This window comes from Calliphora vicina, chromosome 5, assembly GCF_958450345.1.
Source record: "Calliphora vicina chromosome 5, idCalVici1.1, whole genome shotgun sequence".
Lineage (NCBI taxonomy): Eukaryota > Metazoa > Arthropoda > Insecta > Diptera > Calliphoridae > Calliphora > Calliphora vicina.
Genome location: NC_088784.1, coordinates 55,991,813 through 56,008,631, shown reverse-complemented (window position 1 = coordinate 56,008,631; position 16,819 = coordinate 55,991,813). Strand labels below are relative to the sequence as shown.

At 28.7% G+C, this 16,819-nt stretch overlaps 1 protein-coding gene across 7 annotated transcripts in view; it reads left to right on the top strand.

Annotated features, from left to right (window-relative positions):
• Trpm (transient receptor potential cation channel, subfamily M) overlaps positions 1-16,819 on the top strand; it is a 320,313-nt gene that overhangs the window by 195,720 nt on the left and 107,774 nt on the right. For 3 of the 7 annotated variants that reach the window (XM_065510706.1, XM_065510705.1, XM_065510704.1), the window contains exons 1-2: positions 3,610-4,546; positions 11,342-11,424. In XM_065510706.1, coding sequence (XP_065366778.1) covers positions 4,286-4,546; positions 11,342-11,424 — 344 coding nt within the window. In that variant the 5' untranslated portion in view covers positions 3,610-4,285. Of the gene's footprint in view, positions 1-3,604; positions 4,547-11,341; positions 11,425-16,819 lie in introns of those variants that run through there. The other 4 variants (XM_065510708.1, XM_065510707.1, XM_065510709.1 and 1 more) reach the window with 3 other exon arrangements.

The following is a 16,819-nucleotide window of genomic DNA, read 5'->3' as shown; positions in this document are numbered from 1 at the left end:
TTTGAAAAAAATCAAAAAGTTTTTGATTTCGAAAAAATATGACAAATTTTCTATTTGTTTTTTAAATATTTTTTTCGTAAGATTGAAGAAATAGCTATCTAAACTATTTGGGACACATTTTGCTAAGAATAAGAGGTAATAAATTACATGGATGAGAAAAAACACTTGTTTGGCCAAAATGTCAAATTTTGACCCCTATATTTTTGTGTCTGAATTACTATCCAATAGTTTTAAAAATTGGTTCACTTGACATGAAATCCCACATATGTTTAATTTATAATTTTTCGATTTCTTTAACAATTTTGCAATAATTCTTCAATTGTTGTTCGAAAAATTCTCGAACATAACAATTTTCATGTCCAGACATATCTTTTCGCTACCACATTGTGTCTCAAATTGAACAAAATTCATTTTTACAATAAATTTTTTACAAAAAATAACAATTATCTTGCACTGTTTACAGATTTACTAGCACTTGCTTATAAATTTTGACGCACTATATAATGCACATCGTTGATATGTATTTCGGTTTATAAATAGAACTAACAGTAATTAATTGACAGGATTCTTAACTGAACAACATTTGAGCAACATGTATTTTAGTCAATCAAGCAGTACTATTTGTATTTTTGGATAAACAGAAAAGTAACAGACCTTTTAATTTTGACACTTAACTTACAATCAAATCAACTTTTCCATCATTGATTTAAATGTTAAATAAAACACAAAAAAGCGACACCACTCAACAGGAGTAAGATTAGAAGTTTTATAAATTTAATAAAAAAAAATTGAGACTGTTATCCACCTGTATTCAGCTAAATCCTCTTGCGAATGTTGCTAATGATATTTTTTTGTTTAAATTTTATTGAAAGTGAAAGCAAACAAAAAAAATAAAACAAAATAACAAAAGTTGAGTTTCTATTATAACAAAGAAGCGGAAGAAACTAAATGAAAAAAATGAGAAAATATATTGCAGCGCCAGCTTTTCAAAATACTACTAATAAAATCGATACAGTCGTTTTTATTTCCAGCTGATTTACTTTCAAAGAAATCTATAAATAAACGTCACTCTAGTTTTTTTTTTTTTGCCAAAACAGATAAAGAAAACAGAGTTTCCCAAAGAATTTTCAACAACACTGCCGAAGTGAATATGTGAAATGAAAAACAAAAAACCTTTAATTAATTAACTACTACGCCAATGAGTGAGGCATGAAATAATACAACAACCAACACTTGTTGCTAAAAGATAAACTGTTGTTGTTTCACATAACGTTCGGTTGAAAGTTATCTATGAGATACACAAACACTTCAAGTGCAAACAAAAAAATTATCTAAATATATCATGCTACAGTAGAAATTCACTTCACTATCTCTATAAAAGTGTGTGAAAATAACAGAAATGAAAAACAACAATAACAATTGGATGTCGGTAGTAAGTTCCTAAAAAGCACCCTACAGAATGTAATAAATATTGAAAATACGTAAAACATTTAACATCGCGTTACAAGTTTCATTTGGGGCAGAATCAAAATATTTTGGAAATAAATCTGCCAATTCTAACCGGCTGACTAGTCAGCAGTGTTCTACTATACAATGGTTAACTTTAGTAAAGTCTACATAAGTGGTTGTGTGTACAACGGCAGATACTAAGTTTTATACATAGTCAATCTAAGGTATTTCAAAGTTCATTCTAATCCAACTCAAAAATTTCGATCTTAAAAATGTGAAGTCATCACAAATAAAGCCTCAGAAACATAAGAAATTTCAATGAAACCATCCAAACATTCCAAAAATTTACCAGTTTTCCCATACAAAAATAAAACATTAAGCTACGTACACACGGTTGTCATATTCTTACAATATTGTCAGAAAATGTTCAATAAATGGTTAACACCCATATGTTTCAACATAAGTTCAAATTTCAAATATTGAAAAATTTGACCTTCACGATTTAAGGTTTAATGTTTTCCAATTTCAGTAAAACTTTCAGAGTATATTAAGAATTAACTGGACTATAATATTCTGAATAGGTTCTACTTAAAATTCATAATATTAAGGAAATTGAGCTCATTCGCCAAAATATGGCCAAATAATTTATTTTTTTTTATAGAAGATATTTTCATAATTTTTTCACATTTTTAATTCCTATTATATTCTCAATAAATCCCAAATGAGATTGTCAAAAAATTCTGAAATTCGTTTAACAAAATTTTTAAAAATTGGAAAATGGAGTTTTGAAACTGACGTTAAAACAATATTTTTTTTTGGTCATACCTGCGAATAGGTTAACGGTATCCTACGGACCCAGAAATTCATATACAAGTAAATGTGGATATATTTTAAGTAAAAATTAGCTTTTATTTTAATATTTTTCAAAATATGTTCCTTTTGTTCCTACATTTCTTTTTCGAGTGTCCTGAGACACGTTAATAGCCTGTGAAATTTTTAATAACTTTAACATTTTTAGCCAATTTCTGTTTTTATGTCCCATTATAAAGACAATTACGTACACATTTCTATTCTTTTAAATTAAATTGCAAAAGTAATTTTTTAATGGATAATTTTTATAAAAGCTGTAAAAAATGCATCTCAAAAATTCAGAGGGTTTGCTTAACCCCAGACGATTTACATAAAATTTTTTCAGTATGATTTTTTTTGACAATGTTCACCAAACTGGGGTGAGGCTGGCCAAAATCCAACTTTTGCTTATTAAGGGCCATCCTAATGAATACATAACCTTACAGATTTTGTCGAAATTTTTCACTTTTCAAAAATCGTGTGTTTTTCTAAGTTTTTAAATTTAAAAATGCAAATATCTAATGGTGTTTTCTTTTCTGGTATAAATGATGCATTTATTCTGCCTTTTATGTTTCACACTCAATTTTAACGAAGGGTAAGAAATGCACCACTTTTTATTTAAGCAAAAAGTATAGTTTTATAATATTCAAAAGCTACATTAATGAAAATTGCATAAATGGTAATGATTTTTGTTCTATTGTGATCCAACATTTTGTGCCAGAAAAGAAAACAGCTAAATGTCTCCATAGGGTCTATGTGTGTCAAAAATCAGACGATCCAATGTAAATTTTTGGGTGATGTAATATGGAATGAAGGATAACAATTTTTCAAAATGAGACATTTAGGTTCTCTTTAACGAAATTTAAAATAATATTTTTTGGATTATTCAGAAATATAAGATAAAATCAACATTCTGTCAATGCTGTTAGGTAGATTTAACAGACTGTATGTACACTTTGACAAACATAATTAGTGTAATGTGAAGAAAAACATTGTACAAGTGAAAAGATTTGTTTGACTTTTTAAAATGCATTTGTAAAACATCTTGAAAACGTGATTTTGAACGCCATATAACGCCATCACACTTGATAATGTTTGTAATCCAAAACATGTTATATTTGTTTACATTTTGTTAAATGTCAAAATAAAAATTTCAAATAATGTAGACTTAGTAGTTCTTAAAAGTTACTCCAAATTAACTTGCTAGCTACTAAACTGTGTCAATTACTGATCTTTACCAAGTGTCTAAGTTCTAATCTTATCTGGGGAGTTAAGTAGTTAAAAAATGTCTAACGATCATTTTTTTATTTACACTTCAACATCAACATCACCATCATCCAGTTGGGAAGTGTAGGGCGTAGGAAAATGAAAACAAAAAATAGCTTGGATTTGACATTGTCAGACAGTCAGCCAGCCAGCCATCCATCCATTCAGTCAACCAAGCAGAGCAGCCAGCATCATCAGCTGTGTAGTAGTGTTGTTGGCAGAACGGTAGCATCAGTGCATTCGCTTCTTGGCCATAACGCGTGTTGGTTTATAAACGTTGGAATTGCGGTCTAGAATTAAAAAAAATAATAATAAAAATACTAAAAAAATACTCATATAAACCATTTAGATGGGATTTAATTTAAAGTGTGTTAAAGTTAAAATACGCTAAAAAAAAAACAAAGGAACGCAAAAAACGTTAAAGTGAAATTGTTATTTTATTTCCAACTATTTCATTACAAATCCAGCATTTAGTATTTTTATGCAATTTTCATTTAGAACAAGATTCATGGGAAATATTTTTCTGTAATGTTTGTGTAGTTACAAGGTTGGCTTCGTCGCCTCCACTTATTGTTGCAATAAATTGAAAAGTTTTTGGTTTTAATTTTTATTATTACAAAAAAAGAAAAAAAAAAGAAAGAAAAACTAATTAATTTCAACTGAAATCATCTAATTAATCTTGTATATTTGTTTTGACGACCACGGACGACGACCACCAACCATGGTATTAGAATCCCCACAATTAACACAAAGATACATACGGAGTGTTTCGAAAGACTATTCAACGGTACGTCGTTTTAGTTCAACTCCAGTGGATGTAATAAATTCCTCACCCTTTTCGCATAAACCCTCAATTCGTGGTGTTCGCTCCCGTAAACACGCACGTAAACGTTCATCAATTTCATCGACTCTAACAAAAGTGTTGGTACTGAATGTGCGTGATTTGTTGCGTGTTCCAGATCAAAGTGATAATAATGATGAGGTACGTTTTTTCTCTGTTTGTTTGTTGTTTGTTCTTCCCCATCTTCATGTTGTTACCACGCACATACATACACCCCGAACTTAATAATGACAACAATTAAAATCCTAATTGTTTTAGTTTCTGTTGCAGTTGGTGTCGTTGTTGTTGTTTTGAAGTTAAAATTCCTTGACTTTCTGTCTTTTGTTTTGTTACAACGTTGTTTATTATTTGCGATTTCAGTTTCTGTTTTGGTTTTGTTTTGCTTTGTTTTCTCATCTTGTTAGTAATTTTGTTATCTTACACTTTTATTGAGTTGATGTTAATTTACTAGTTTCGCCATCAACTAAATGAAACACGAACAGTACGAATGTAACTGATTAGTGTACATCAGTTACATTCGTAGGTGTCCGTCAAAATTATACGGTCACATACTTTTCGTTCTGTTTATAAAAAAAATACAAATAGCTCTGATTGATCGATTCTATTAGCTGTATCCTCTGCTCTTATTCGATCACTGTTAGTTCTATTTATAATTCAAAATATTAAAACTGTGTGCGTAAAATTTTTTATTTTTAATTAAAACATTGAGTATTTTTATTATTTATTATAGTAAGTTTTTGTAATTAAACAACGTGCTTTCTTCCCAGTTATAAAAATTGTGGGCCGAAAGGTCCGCGACTTTTTGAATTTCACGGCTCTTAACTGAATGGGCAGCTCTGCTTCTGTCAACAGGCATATGTCAGTTGATTTCTGTCAAAATTTGAATTAGCTGCATCATATAGTTTGTGTTTGACAGCCACTGATAGCAGAATTTAGTCTGCTCATTAAGCATTATTTTTTGCGGAAAAAAACCATCACTCAAATAAAGGCTAAGCTTGATAAGTACTATGGGAACTCTGTACCATCAATTTCAACGGTAAAAAAGGGCTATACTGAATTTCGTTGTTGCAGTGGTTTCAATTTTGAATGATACGTAGTATGGATGCCACGGTGGTTCACAATCGGATGCACAAAGGGCTACACACATGTACAGTAGGGATATAACTATTGACATATTTTGCAAATATGAAAATTGGCATAGTCGAATAGAGCGTTAAAAAATATGAAAATCCGCGATATAATTTTTCACGGTTGTTAAAAAAGTTCACGCACCAAACGCAATAAAGTGTTCGTTAAATTTTTTCAATTATTTTGAAATACAATGTGTTTTGTTTTAATAATAACTGCGGACATACTTCAAAAGAAAATTTTTAAATAAGGGAAGTATCCCTCACACTTGCAAAAAAATATGAAATTATTTATAAAATTTTTCAGAGAAAAAAAAAATTGGTTTAATGACCAAAATAAAAGATTTTCATTACTTATACAACATTGGTCATCATGTAGTGGTATGCCAAAAATTTCGCCAAAATTAGTTAGATCCCTAATGTACAGTTTCCATGACAAAAATTCATGAATTAGGCTACGAAACGCTCCCACTTCCATCCTATTCTCCGGATTTAGCCCCGAGTAACTATCTATTGTTTCCAACCCTGAAGAAATGTCTCGACGGAAAGAGACTTGACTCTAACGATGAAAGCATCTCACAAGAAATACCTATTTTGATGACCTCGACAAATCTTAATTTTTGGATGGGATATACAAATTGGAGAAACGTTGGACAAAGTGCATAGAGCTCAATTTACAAAAATAACAATTATCTCGCATTGCTTACAGATCTTCTAGCACTGACCTTATAATTTTGGTGTACACGCAGAGAAAGAACATGCTTCGACATGGTTACGACAACTATGTAACAATAATGTTCTAATATATTCTGATAGTTTAAACAATTGTTTGTTGTGTTTCAAACAAAAAAGTTCTAAACTAATAAGACTATTTGAACTATGTTTATTGTTTTGTCATAAAATAATACTTTTTTTCTTTAAAACACAACAACAACTATTATAATATATTAGGACAATATGACTAATAGCAGACCGTGTGAATACCCCAAATATTTTTGTAACGTTTTAAAATTAGGAAGGAAAATTATCATGAAAATACTATGTTTTAAATTATTGTATTATTTTAAGCGCTATTTATGTTTACAAATTTTATTTTCAAAGCATTTTAAATTGCGTCTAATACATATTAACTGTAATTTTCAAACATAACGAATTTGTGCAAAAGTATTTGAATACTTATAGTTAACATATAATAAACACACGCTTATAGTTCCTAGAGAGTAATATGAATTCCTATTATTAGTTTCTTATTGTAGAACTAAAGTCATCAGACAAATTTAAAATTTAGAACAGAAACATACATTTTATTATATGTATTAAGTATAACGTTATTTTCAAAAGAATCAATTTGACTGCCAAAAACAGTGAATAACAAGATTTTATATCATGATGATTCATCCACCAAATTCCTCTAATTGTTCTTTAGCTGTGATGGGAGGCAAGTAACCTTTTAATATATATTTGGAAACCTTCCAATAAAGAGTATTACCAATTCATTTAAACATATTTATCCTGATATATCCTGACAACTAACTTCAAATAGTGTTATGACATCGAGTTATCAACATGTGAACAACGATTTTATAGCATTTAATAAACTATCCCAAAATCGAAACCGATAGGTTTTAAATTTATTTTTAATTTGTTCGGTTTTGTTTACACTCTTTTTTAAACCAACATAACTTTTGCGCTCAATGAGAAAAATTAAATTGTAATAAAAACTTTGTTTTTAAATGATACAGCAAAAAGCCGATAAACTAAAATTAACTTCCGGTCGTGGAGTCCGTTTTAAAATATATCAGGTTAAAATAAGGAAATATTCCTTTTTTAAGATTTTATTGATATTTGAGATATAATTTAGAAAATCATATAAAATTATAATAAATGATACAGATAATAATAAAATATAATAAATAATATGTATCTGTATTACTCTAAATGAAAATATTGTAATATATTTTATATATTGAAAAATAAAATGTAAGTAGAAATTTATTAGATAATTTAATAGATAGTTTGTAAAAGTATGACATTCTTAGAATTTTTCCAACTGTATAAACTAACTTTTATGGAAACGAAATATAAAAATTAAGGATAATAATTTCGAGATATACTTCTTCACATGACCATAATCATAGTAATTATGCTTTGGTAAAAAAGGTTTTCTGGCTAAAACATTAGAATAAAAAACTTCCAAGGATTAATATTAGACTAACAGCCTGACTACAAAAGCCTTTAAGTCGATTTCAAGTCCATAAAGTTAACTATATTTTAAATTTGGTACCAAAGTATACCAAGTAGTCCGCCTCTTTGACAGCAGTACCTAACTCTAAACATGTGTTAGTGAAAAAGTAACTAAATCTAAACATGTGTTGGTAACAAAAATGTACATGTGTTGGTGCCTTTTTCATTATAACCAGACACACAGAGTTCTATAAAAATGTTTAAATTTTAATTTATTTAAATTTTGTTCTATTTTCAATACCAAAAATTTAAACTCTGTTCTATAAATTAAATTCTACCACAATTAAAATTGTGTGTCAAAAATTAATAAAAAATTATTTTTTTCATTTGAGCAAAACTAGCGTGTTTCGGAAATAAAAGTGTCCTGCAAAGTATTTAAAAAAGAAGAAGTGTACACAGAGAAAACAGATTCGTGTTCACAACTGAATTTGTTGCCAATCGAATGATTCGGTTGTACACATTGAATTTTTCGGTTCTAGTGCCAGAAAATCAGTGGATAAAGAAGAATTTCGATTGAAACAATCAAACATTTATTACAACATCTAAAAATTTTTAGCTACAACTGTAAAATTCGGTCACAAAGGCTGAATCATTCGATTGGTGCCAAATTCGGTTGTGAACACGAATCTGTTTTCTCTGTGTAATAAAGTGTTTCGGTATATATTTAGTCGGAAATTCAAAGTTAAAATCTCACAAGGCTGTTGAATTCACACCGTACCCGTATATGTGAGAGAGTAATTTTAAAAAATAGAGAGTCGGACTACTTGGTATACTTTGGTTAGGGTGAAAGTTTATAAAAATTGGTCGAAAAATATTAGCAGCAATGGAAATCCATTTTGTTAAATATATCACTAAATTTATGAATTTAATATATGGTTTTAATTGTGAAATGACCCATAGTAAGCTAAATCTTTCGAAATTTAACGAATTTCTAGATAAAATCTTTAAAATCTACGATTCATTAGCTTTAATATTATACTAAAAAAGAATACAAAATCAGACCAAAAATTCTAAAGTTATTATCAATGTTGCTGTAGGTAATTTGGCGCTTCTATTAAAAAATATGAACTTTGAACCTATATAAAAACTAAACTACTTGAAAAAGTAGAAAATTGTAATAAAAATATGACTTTTTATTTACATGGAAGAAGTTTAGGACAAACAAAAACGTATGGAAGGAAATTGGTAGATATTCTTGTATGTTGATCCTTAACTTTAAAAGAACGTAATATATGTATGGCCGGTCATGTGCCGATCTTTGTAAAACCTCGTATTAAACACCTTGTCTGTAAAATGTCATTTTTTTATAAATATGAAAGCCATATAAATGTTCAAATAATCATATGCGATAACTCCGAATTCGGTGAATATTTTGATAATTTAACATATGGCGTATTTGTCTCTCATATAGTCCGGTAAAAAATGTTTTCTAAAAAATTACACACGTCGTCGCATGCATGAATACATGAATATATTTTGAATGATGTATGGAAGGTACCAATTATTTGTATGTGTTTGAATCCATTATTGTTTAGTGATTCAACATATTTAATTAATTTTGTCATAATAATTCTTTTTTAAACGGATTTTTATAATTTTCAATACGAAACATTTCTGATCAATAGAGAAAATATATAATTTTTGATTTAGCCATAAAAATTTCCAAAAAATTTTCTAAATTGGCTACAACCCCATATTCAGCATTATTTCTGAGCCGATACTAATGACACTCTAAACACTCACCAATTTGGAGAAATAGAATAAAGCTTTTTATTCATATTTCTATTTTACTGAGTTAGAACGAAGTAAACAAGCTTTTTCCGTGTTGTATTCTTATTCTTATCATTATAATTTGCTTTGCTTTAGTCAACTGTCAGCTGAAAATATGCAATTATTTTTGTATGTTTTGTTTTCTTCTCGACACAAGTTTTAACAAATTTTAGTGTTTCACAAAATCCTACAATGCCATTATTCTGAAAGTCCAACTTCTCTTCTACTGACATTAAAATAAATTTATTTATTTTGCAATCGACTTCAACTTCACAATTTTTAGATGTTCGAAATTCAATCTATTTCCGTAATCAGGCATGAATTCAAGTCAGCCAGGTGTTTGTAAATAAAGTAAAATTTATTTTACATTTTTTTTATTTCCTTTTTTATATTAAAACTTTTCACATAAAATATTAAAAGCATTAAAAACGTTAATCACAAAGAATGTATGTAAATATGTATGAGAAATAAATAATACATATATTTTAATTGAAATCTATTATGTATTTTTGATTAACTAAAATTGTTGTTTTATATTCCAATTAAATTATAAATTATGCTTATAGAAAATCCCAATATGGATATTAACCATATTGGGATTTTCTAGAGATAATATTTGATCGGGAAAAAAATGGGTTTTGAAAAATTCAAAAAAAAAAAATTGGAACAAGATTGAATTTCCAAAAATGAAATAATATGACTTTTATAAATACTAATTTAAATTTAAAAAAAATTAAAATTTTTTACAAAAATTACAAAAGTTCGAATAATTTTGGACTTACACGAAAATTTCAGATACGGCCTTGAAAGCCCCTATAAAATATATTTTGAGAAACAGATTCCTCAAACAAACTAAACTTTCCTTTTAGTTGGGACCGTCGACCCCTTATTTTTGCTTTTGGCGCCAACCTAAGGTAAATGTATTTCCAAAAAAAATTCAGTCAGCTAATATTTGACATACAGCATGATTTAACTATGCTCAAACAGTTTTAATTACAATTTAAATATTTGTTATCTTTTGTTGTCTCAATAAATATTTGACAATAGTACGACATGTTGGAGAAAGTCAAACTGTTGCTAAAACGCTGATGCTGTCTGCTAATGACCGTACTCGAGAATCCTAAAATGCTTAAGATAAATTAGAAAGTTAAAACTTGTAGATAATTAGCATTCAAGACCCATTCTTAGTCATTTTCAAATACGTCATTTGAATTGTGTCGTGATTAAATTAAAGTGTGAAAACAGAGCATACCGATTTTTCTACTAGATAATGGGTAAAAATTTATTTGTCATTATAAGTGAAAATGATAAAAAGTAATATCCACTAAATACATTAAATAATGATATAATAAATGACGTAAAACTTATGGTGTTTTTAATCAAAATTTACTATTATCGTATAATTCCTGTAAATACATATCAACCTTTATTTATTTTATTTATTCTAAAAGTTCGTCATTTTTTATCGTCTTTTGAAATTAGCAAAATGTCCCCTTTTTTATTATTATATTTAAGAGTATCTCCTTTTTAAATTTCTTTAATCATTCTTTAACAATTGTTTAATGTTATTTGTTTTTATTTTTGTTTTAAAACGTGCTTTCTTAAAAATAATGTAATAAAACTTTTTTTAATATTTTGAATAAATTTATCTTTGAATACAAAGGAATAAATAATCTACTTGTATATTTTTCTCAATCTATTTTAACTTGTAAATTTTATTTCTTTTTCCATATTTTTATTCCTGTTGAAATTGAAATGAAAAAAAATAAATATTGACTCCACATAACAACAACAGCATCAGCCTCGCAGTTGGATTGAAACAAATTTTCAGAAACGTGAATGCATCAAATTCATCCCATGTCCCAAGGACGATACAAAGTAAGTACTGCACTAAGTAATTCTTAAAACATATGTAAGTTCTAACAATGTACATTGTAAATATTGTACACAATACATATTTATGTATTTACAACTTAAGTTGTTAGTTTTTTTCCGAGTTTCGCATGCCTTCACAATAAGTTGGAATTGCCAAACTTTTGAAATGTATTTCGAGTTTGAATTAAATAATTCAGAATTGCTTGTTTGTGAAATAGTTTAAGAAAATGTGTGATTCTATGGGGGTTTGATGAGATTAAGATGGAACACAAACATGTGTTCCATTTAAAGTTTAGATTGTTTCATACAAAACCTATAAAAATAACCATTAAAAAGTTACACATATGTAAGTACATATGTACATGAAAATTGAGATTTTAATACAAAAAGTTGGAACAAATAAAATTATGTTGTTTGCTTAAATAACGTTTAACATTATTTCTCGTTGCTATAATGTGGTATGCAAAAGTGCCAAGTCCATTTAATTTTCTTAAACATATAATAGCTGCTTACTTTTTTTAATTACACTGTCCAACAAATTGAGACTTTTTGATTGGAACAGAATAGCGACCCTATAATTCTGAAAGGGCATGTTGAGTAGATCATTTGAGGGGTGTGAAAACTAAGGCAGCAGCCTCCACTTTTGTTGTTTTCGAAATAAATAAGAAAAACATGTATTTCTAAAGAAACTTAAATTTTATAATTAAATGTTTTGATAATTAGTATAGAAGAAAAAAAAAAATATGCCAACCAAGTTTGATCCATATCCTCACTGAGGTTTGCGGATAAATGCAAACTGAAATTTGGAGATTTCTGTGTTTGTTTCAACAAAGTTGACATTGTTGCCTTTAAGATAACCAATTTTGGAAATTGCATACTTTGTTATAAAATAATAAATACCAAATCGATTTTTGTTAAAATTAATTATTTTCAATGATAATACTATACAACAAAATCAAATTTTTCCAAAATTACTAGGTCCGACCAATAAATTTTGATATAGGAGACAAAAAAAAGACACGTGTATCGGCGTTTTGAAAGTTTACATCTGAATTTCATTTGAGGGCGGGTTAAAGTTTCCCAACTCTGGCACATTCTTATTGTTAATCTTCATAAGAAACCATATGATCCTTACATTTTATGTATAAAATGTGTTCAGCAAAGTTATGTAAAATGTTACGGAGGATATTTTTGTAGAATATGTTAAATATCTAAATCCTCAAGGCATGGGTCTTCTTTTAAAAAAGTGCAAAAACCACAATTAAAACAGGGATTTAAGGGGTTAAACTGTTCTGGAAAAAAATTATCCGTGAAATTTTACTATAAGTCCCTGAATACATCAAAACGGAAAATTCAACCAGAAAGTCAGAAAAAAGACATAACAAAAGAGAGCATAGGGTTAATTTCTCATTTATTAATAATTTTATTTTAAAGAACATTTTAGGTATAAAATGTATTCAGCAAATTTATGTAAAATGTTACGAAGAACATTTTTGTATAATATGTTAACCCTCTAAATCCACAAGACAAGGGTATTTTTGGTCCTTCTTTTAAAAAAGAGCAACAAACACCATTAAAGCAGGGATTTAAGGGGTTAAAATGTTCCGCAAAAAAAAAAAATATTATTTTACTATAAATCATTAAATACATCAAAACGGAAAATTCAACCGTTTCGATTTTAAAAACGGGTAAAATCGGTATCTCTATATCTCCGGAACTAATAAAGCTGTTACCTGCTGCTTACGTTTAACAAAGCACCGGCTTAGTCGCTAGGTATTGGGTGTATGATTTTTAAAATGTTTAACTTTTATTTTGAAAAATCTAAATTGAATAGATTTATTCAAAGTATTAACCATTGTTAACTATGACCTTTTTCCATTTTTCTAGCAACATATGGATTCCGAGACAAAAGAACTGCTCATCTTTTGAGGTCAAGAACGAATTAAGCCAATATCGGAAACTCTGTTTCCCAGAAAGAGCGTTCTGTATCGAACGAAACAAATACATAGTAGTCCCACAGGGCACGGTCTGTACTATAAAGTGGATGAGAGAAAACTTCCCAACCACTTCATTCTAAATACTTTTTAAGAGGTATTGCAACATGTGGCCGAGCGTTGTCACGATGGAATATTACGGTTTCATGTCTGGCCGCATATTCTAATCGTTTTTCGGCCAATGCTCACTTCAAACGAATCAGTTGCAATCGATACAGGTTCCCTGTATTGGTCAGGTCAGATTTCAGTAGCTCAGAGAATATCTTAGAGACATATTTGGCTTTGGTGTCGATTCGACTGGTTGGCCGGACTTCACTTATGATCTTTTATGCTTCTAGTTATTGTAATGGATACATTTCTGATCGGAAGTAATGATTCGGTGCAAAAATTATTTTTTTAGAGTTTAAGCATCATTTCGGACATGCAAAATCGTCTTTCAATATCTCTAGGCTTTAATTCGTATGGTACCCAATTTCCCTGATTTTGGATGAATCTTGCAGCTCGCAAACGTTTTAAAATTGCAGCTTGAGTAGCTTCCAATGATTTTGCAAGCTCTTGTTGAGTTTGACAACAATCTACATGGAGTAATGCCTCCAATTCGTGGTCTTCAAACTTAAACTTCAAATATTTTTGAAGAAGTTTAAAGCATAATTACATTTGCATTCAAATCAAATTCCAACAAAATGTTCAAGTGCTTGAATTGTTTGGGCTTTGGTGCTTATTGGGAAATAATTGATATTTAGATACTTTACTACATTTATATTATACTCAGGTTGGGGTTATATATCTGAGTGAATTACAAATCGATAAAGGTACAGATGTTATAAATGATGTGATTAATTTCATTAATCAACTGCCGGCAATGATCAGTTTATAGAAATACGTGCGGCTACAACATTTTGCACAATTTACTATTGTTATTCACTGTTCTTGCATACTTTTTTTGAAACTATTTTGCATTGGAAAACAGAATGTTTATTATATACGACTACTTGAGTGCAATCAACAAAATGCAATTTATCTTAAAATATTCAAATAAGATGTCAAACTGCACTCATCATAAGACACTCACACTGAATAGTACAACAGCAACGAACTACTCTTTAGAAAATTATTACGACTAGAGTTTGTCCTCAGAATATTTACAATCTGTTTGTATAGAATTGAAAATTGTGTTTTGAGGATTTTTCAAATAAAACAAAATTTACATTTCTTTCATGAAACCAACACTTTAGACTTAGTGCAACAGTAAATAGCTAAATGTTAACAAACATGCCTACTAAACTCTTATATTTTACTACCTAATTAGTACCATGTATGCTCTGAATGAATATTCAGCGTCTGAATTAAATTCATGCAGATAAGAGAAAAATATCTAAACTTAGGAGAATTTTCCCCACAATATTTTTATATAAAACCCTCGTCACAACAATAATTATTTTCTCTAGAAAAATAAACATAAACTCAAACAAATATTGTCAATCATAAAATTGCTTCTCAACACGGTGACTTAGTTTTTGTTGCTTTTTAGCCCAGTTCATAATATTGTTTGAATTTAAATATGAACGTCATCAACAGAAGCAACAGCATCGCCACAACCAAGACCATACTCAGTTTATCATCATTAGAATTCTCATTATCATTATAGTGGTAACAACAAAAGTTATTTTAAATACATACACACAGATACAATACGAGTATAATCCCAACAGTTCTAGGTGATTGTCACGAACTACTGGTTTTAAATATAATTTTGGGTCACCTCTAGCTACATGAAGAGCTACGTGACCAGTTATTTTAACCTCAACTCAATACAAAGATACTGTATGATAACTGGTCCAGAAAGCATATGCATAAGGGTCAACTGACCCAATATATATAAATTGGAGTCAGCCAAGTGATAAGACATTAAAGAAAATTATTGTATATAAGAAATGCATTGATACTTTGACAGTACAGGATTTGAGTATTTTGACAGTTGGTTACTTTATGCATCTCAGGTAATTTAGCGTGAAGTAAATTGTCACTTTAGTGTATCTAAGTAATGTAGAAAGCAGTCACGTTAAACGTTTATTTTGTACTCCACTTTAGAAAGTAGTTATCTTACCCACCATGGTGTACCAGAAGTAATATATTGGAGAGTCAATTGTGTCTCTTTGTAAACTGAAGACAAACTTTTTTATTTTCATGGAAAAAACCAATTTACTCACTATGAAGTGTATAATGCCGGGTGTATTATCAATTGTTAGATTAAGCTGTGGTCATTTCAATATTCGAATTATACTTCTATTTAAGAGCTAGCTTGATCACAAATCGCTAATATTATCTGATAAAGTCAATTTTCATATAACTATCCATTAAAAGTGACTTTGAAAATAACTTTATATTATACTTTAGAGACTAGTTATTATATATTTATTTACGACAATCTAGTGCCGGCCAATCATGTGACAAAATTTTGTTACAAGCATTACATACAGTTTATATGAGGAGCAGAAGAACAAAAGGTACTTTTTTGACAATTTAAAAATTTTGGGTAATTGATTTTTTCTAGAAGATTTCAACCCAGATATTATAAAAATACCAAAAACTCAATTTGTAAAAAAAATTCGAAAAAGTACATGCGGCACATATATTAATAAATTATAAGAATGATAATTTCTATTAATTTGTCATGTAAGAAGTGGTAACTCTAAAATCAATAGGTAAAATCGCCCAGAACTGCTGGGATGATATTTATTTACACAGACTGTTAAAAACATACTTAAACAAAAGTTGTTGGAAGATGAATTATTATAAAGTTAAGAATAATTTGTTTTGTGGAAGTAATATTAACACTAATCATTGCACGCACCACCCACAATAACTCTGGCAATTACAAATATAATCTGCTGTAATGTAAATAATCTACTAACTATGTACTAAAAGATCCCAAATAACTTTTATTTCAATGAAAATGACATTTATTAGCAATTATTTTCTTTATAACCAAAGGTGAATGAACAATAAGCCATATCGTAGGATCATAAATAATTGCATTAAATATTATAGTTATGACCACTTAAAGTTTTATATTATATTAAAACTTTTGTTAAGATGCTCCAAAAATGTGCGGTTCTAAGAAATATTATGTTAGTGTAATGAAATATCATAAACAATTTTGTTGGACTTTAGAAGTATTTATATGAAATCAACATTAAGAATCTTATGTATAAATAGGTCACACGTTTTTTTGTGGTACACTTTTAAGTATGTTATTGTCCACCAATATTGATGAAACATATATAGTTAAAAAGGATTTTTTCTGTAGATATGCATAATATAAAAAATTGTTTAAAACTTCTTTCCTTAAAAGTGGTAAAATGCGTTTTAAAATGGCTGCAGTTATCGCTAAGCTACCGTTA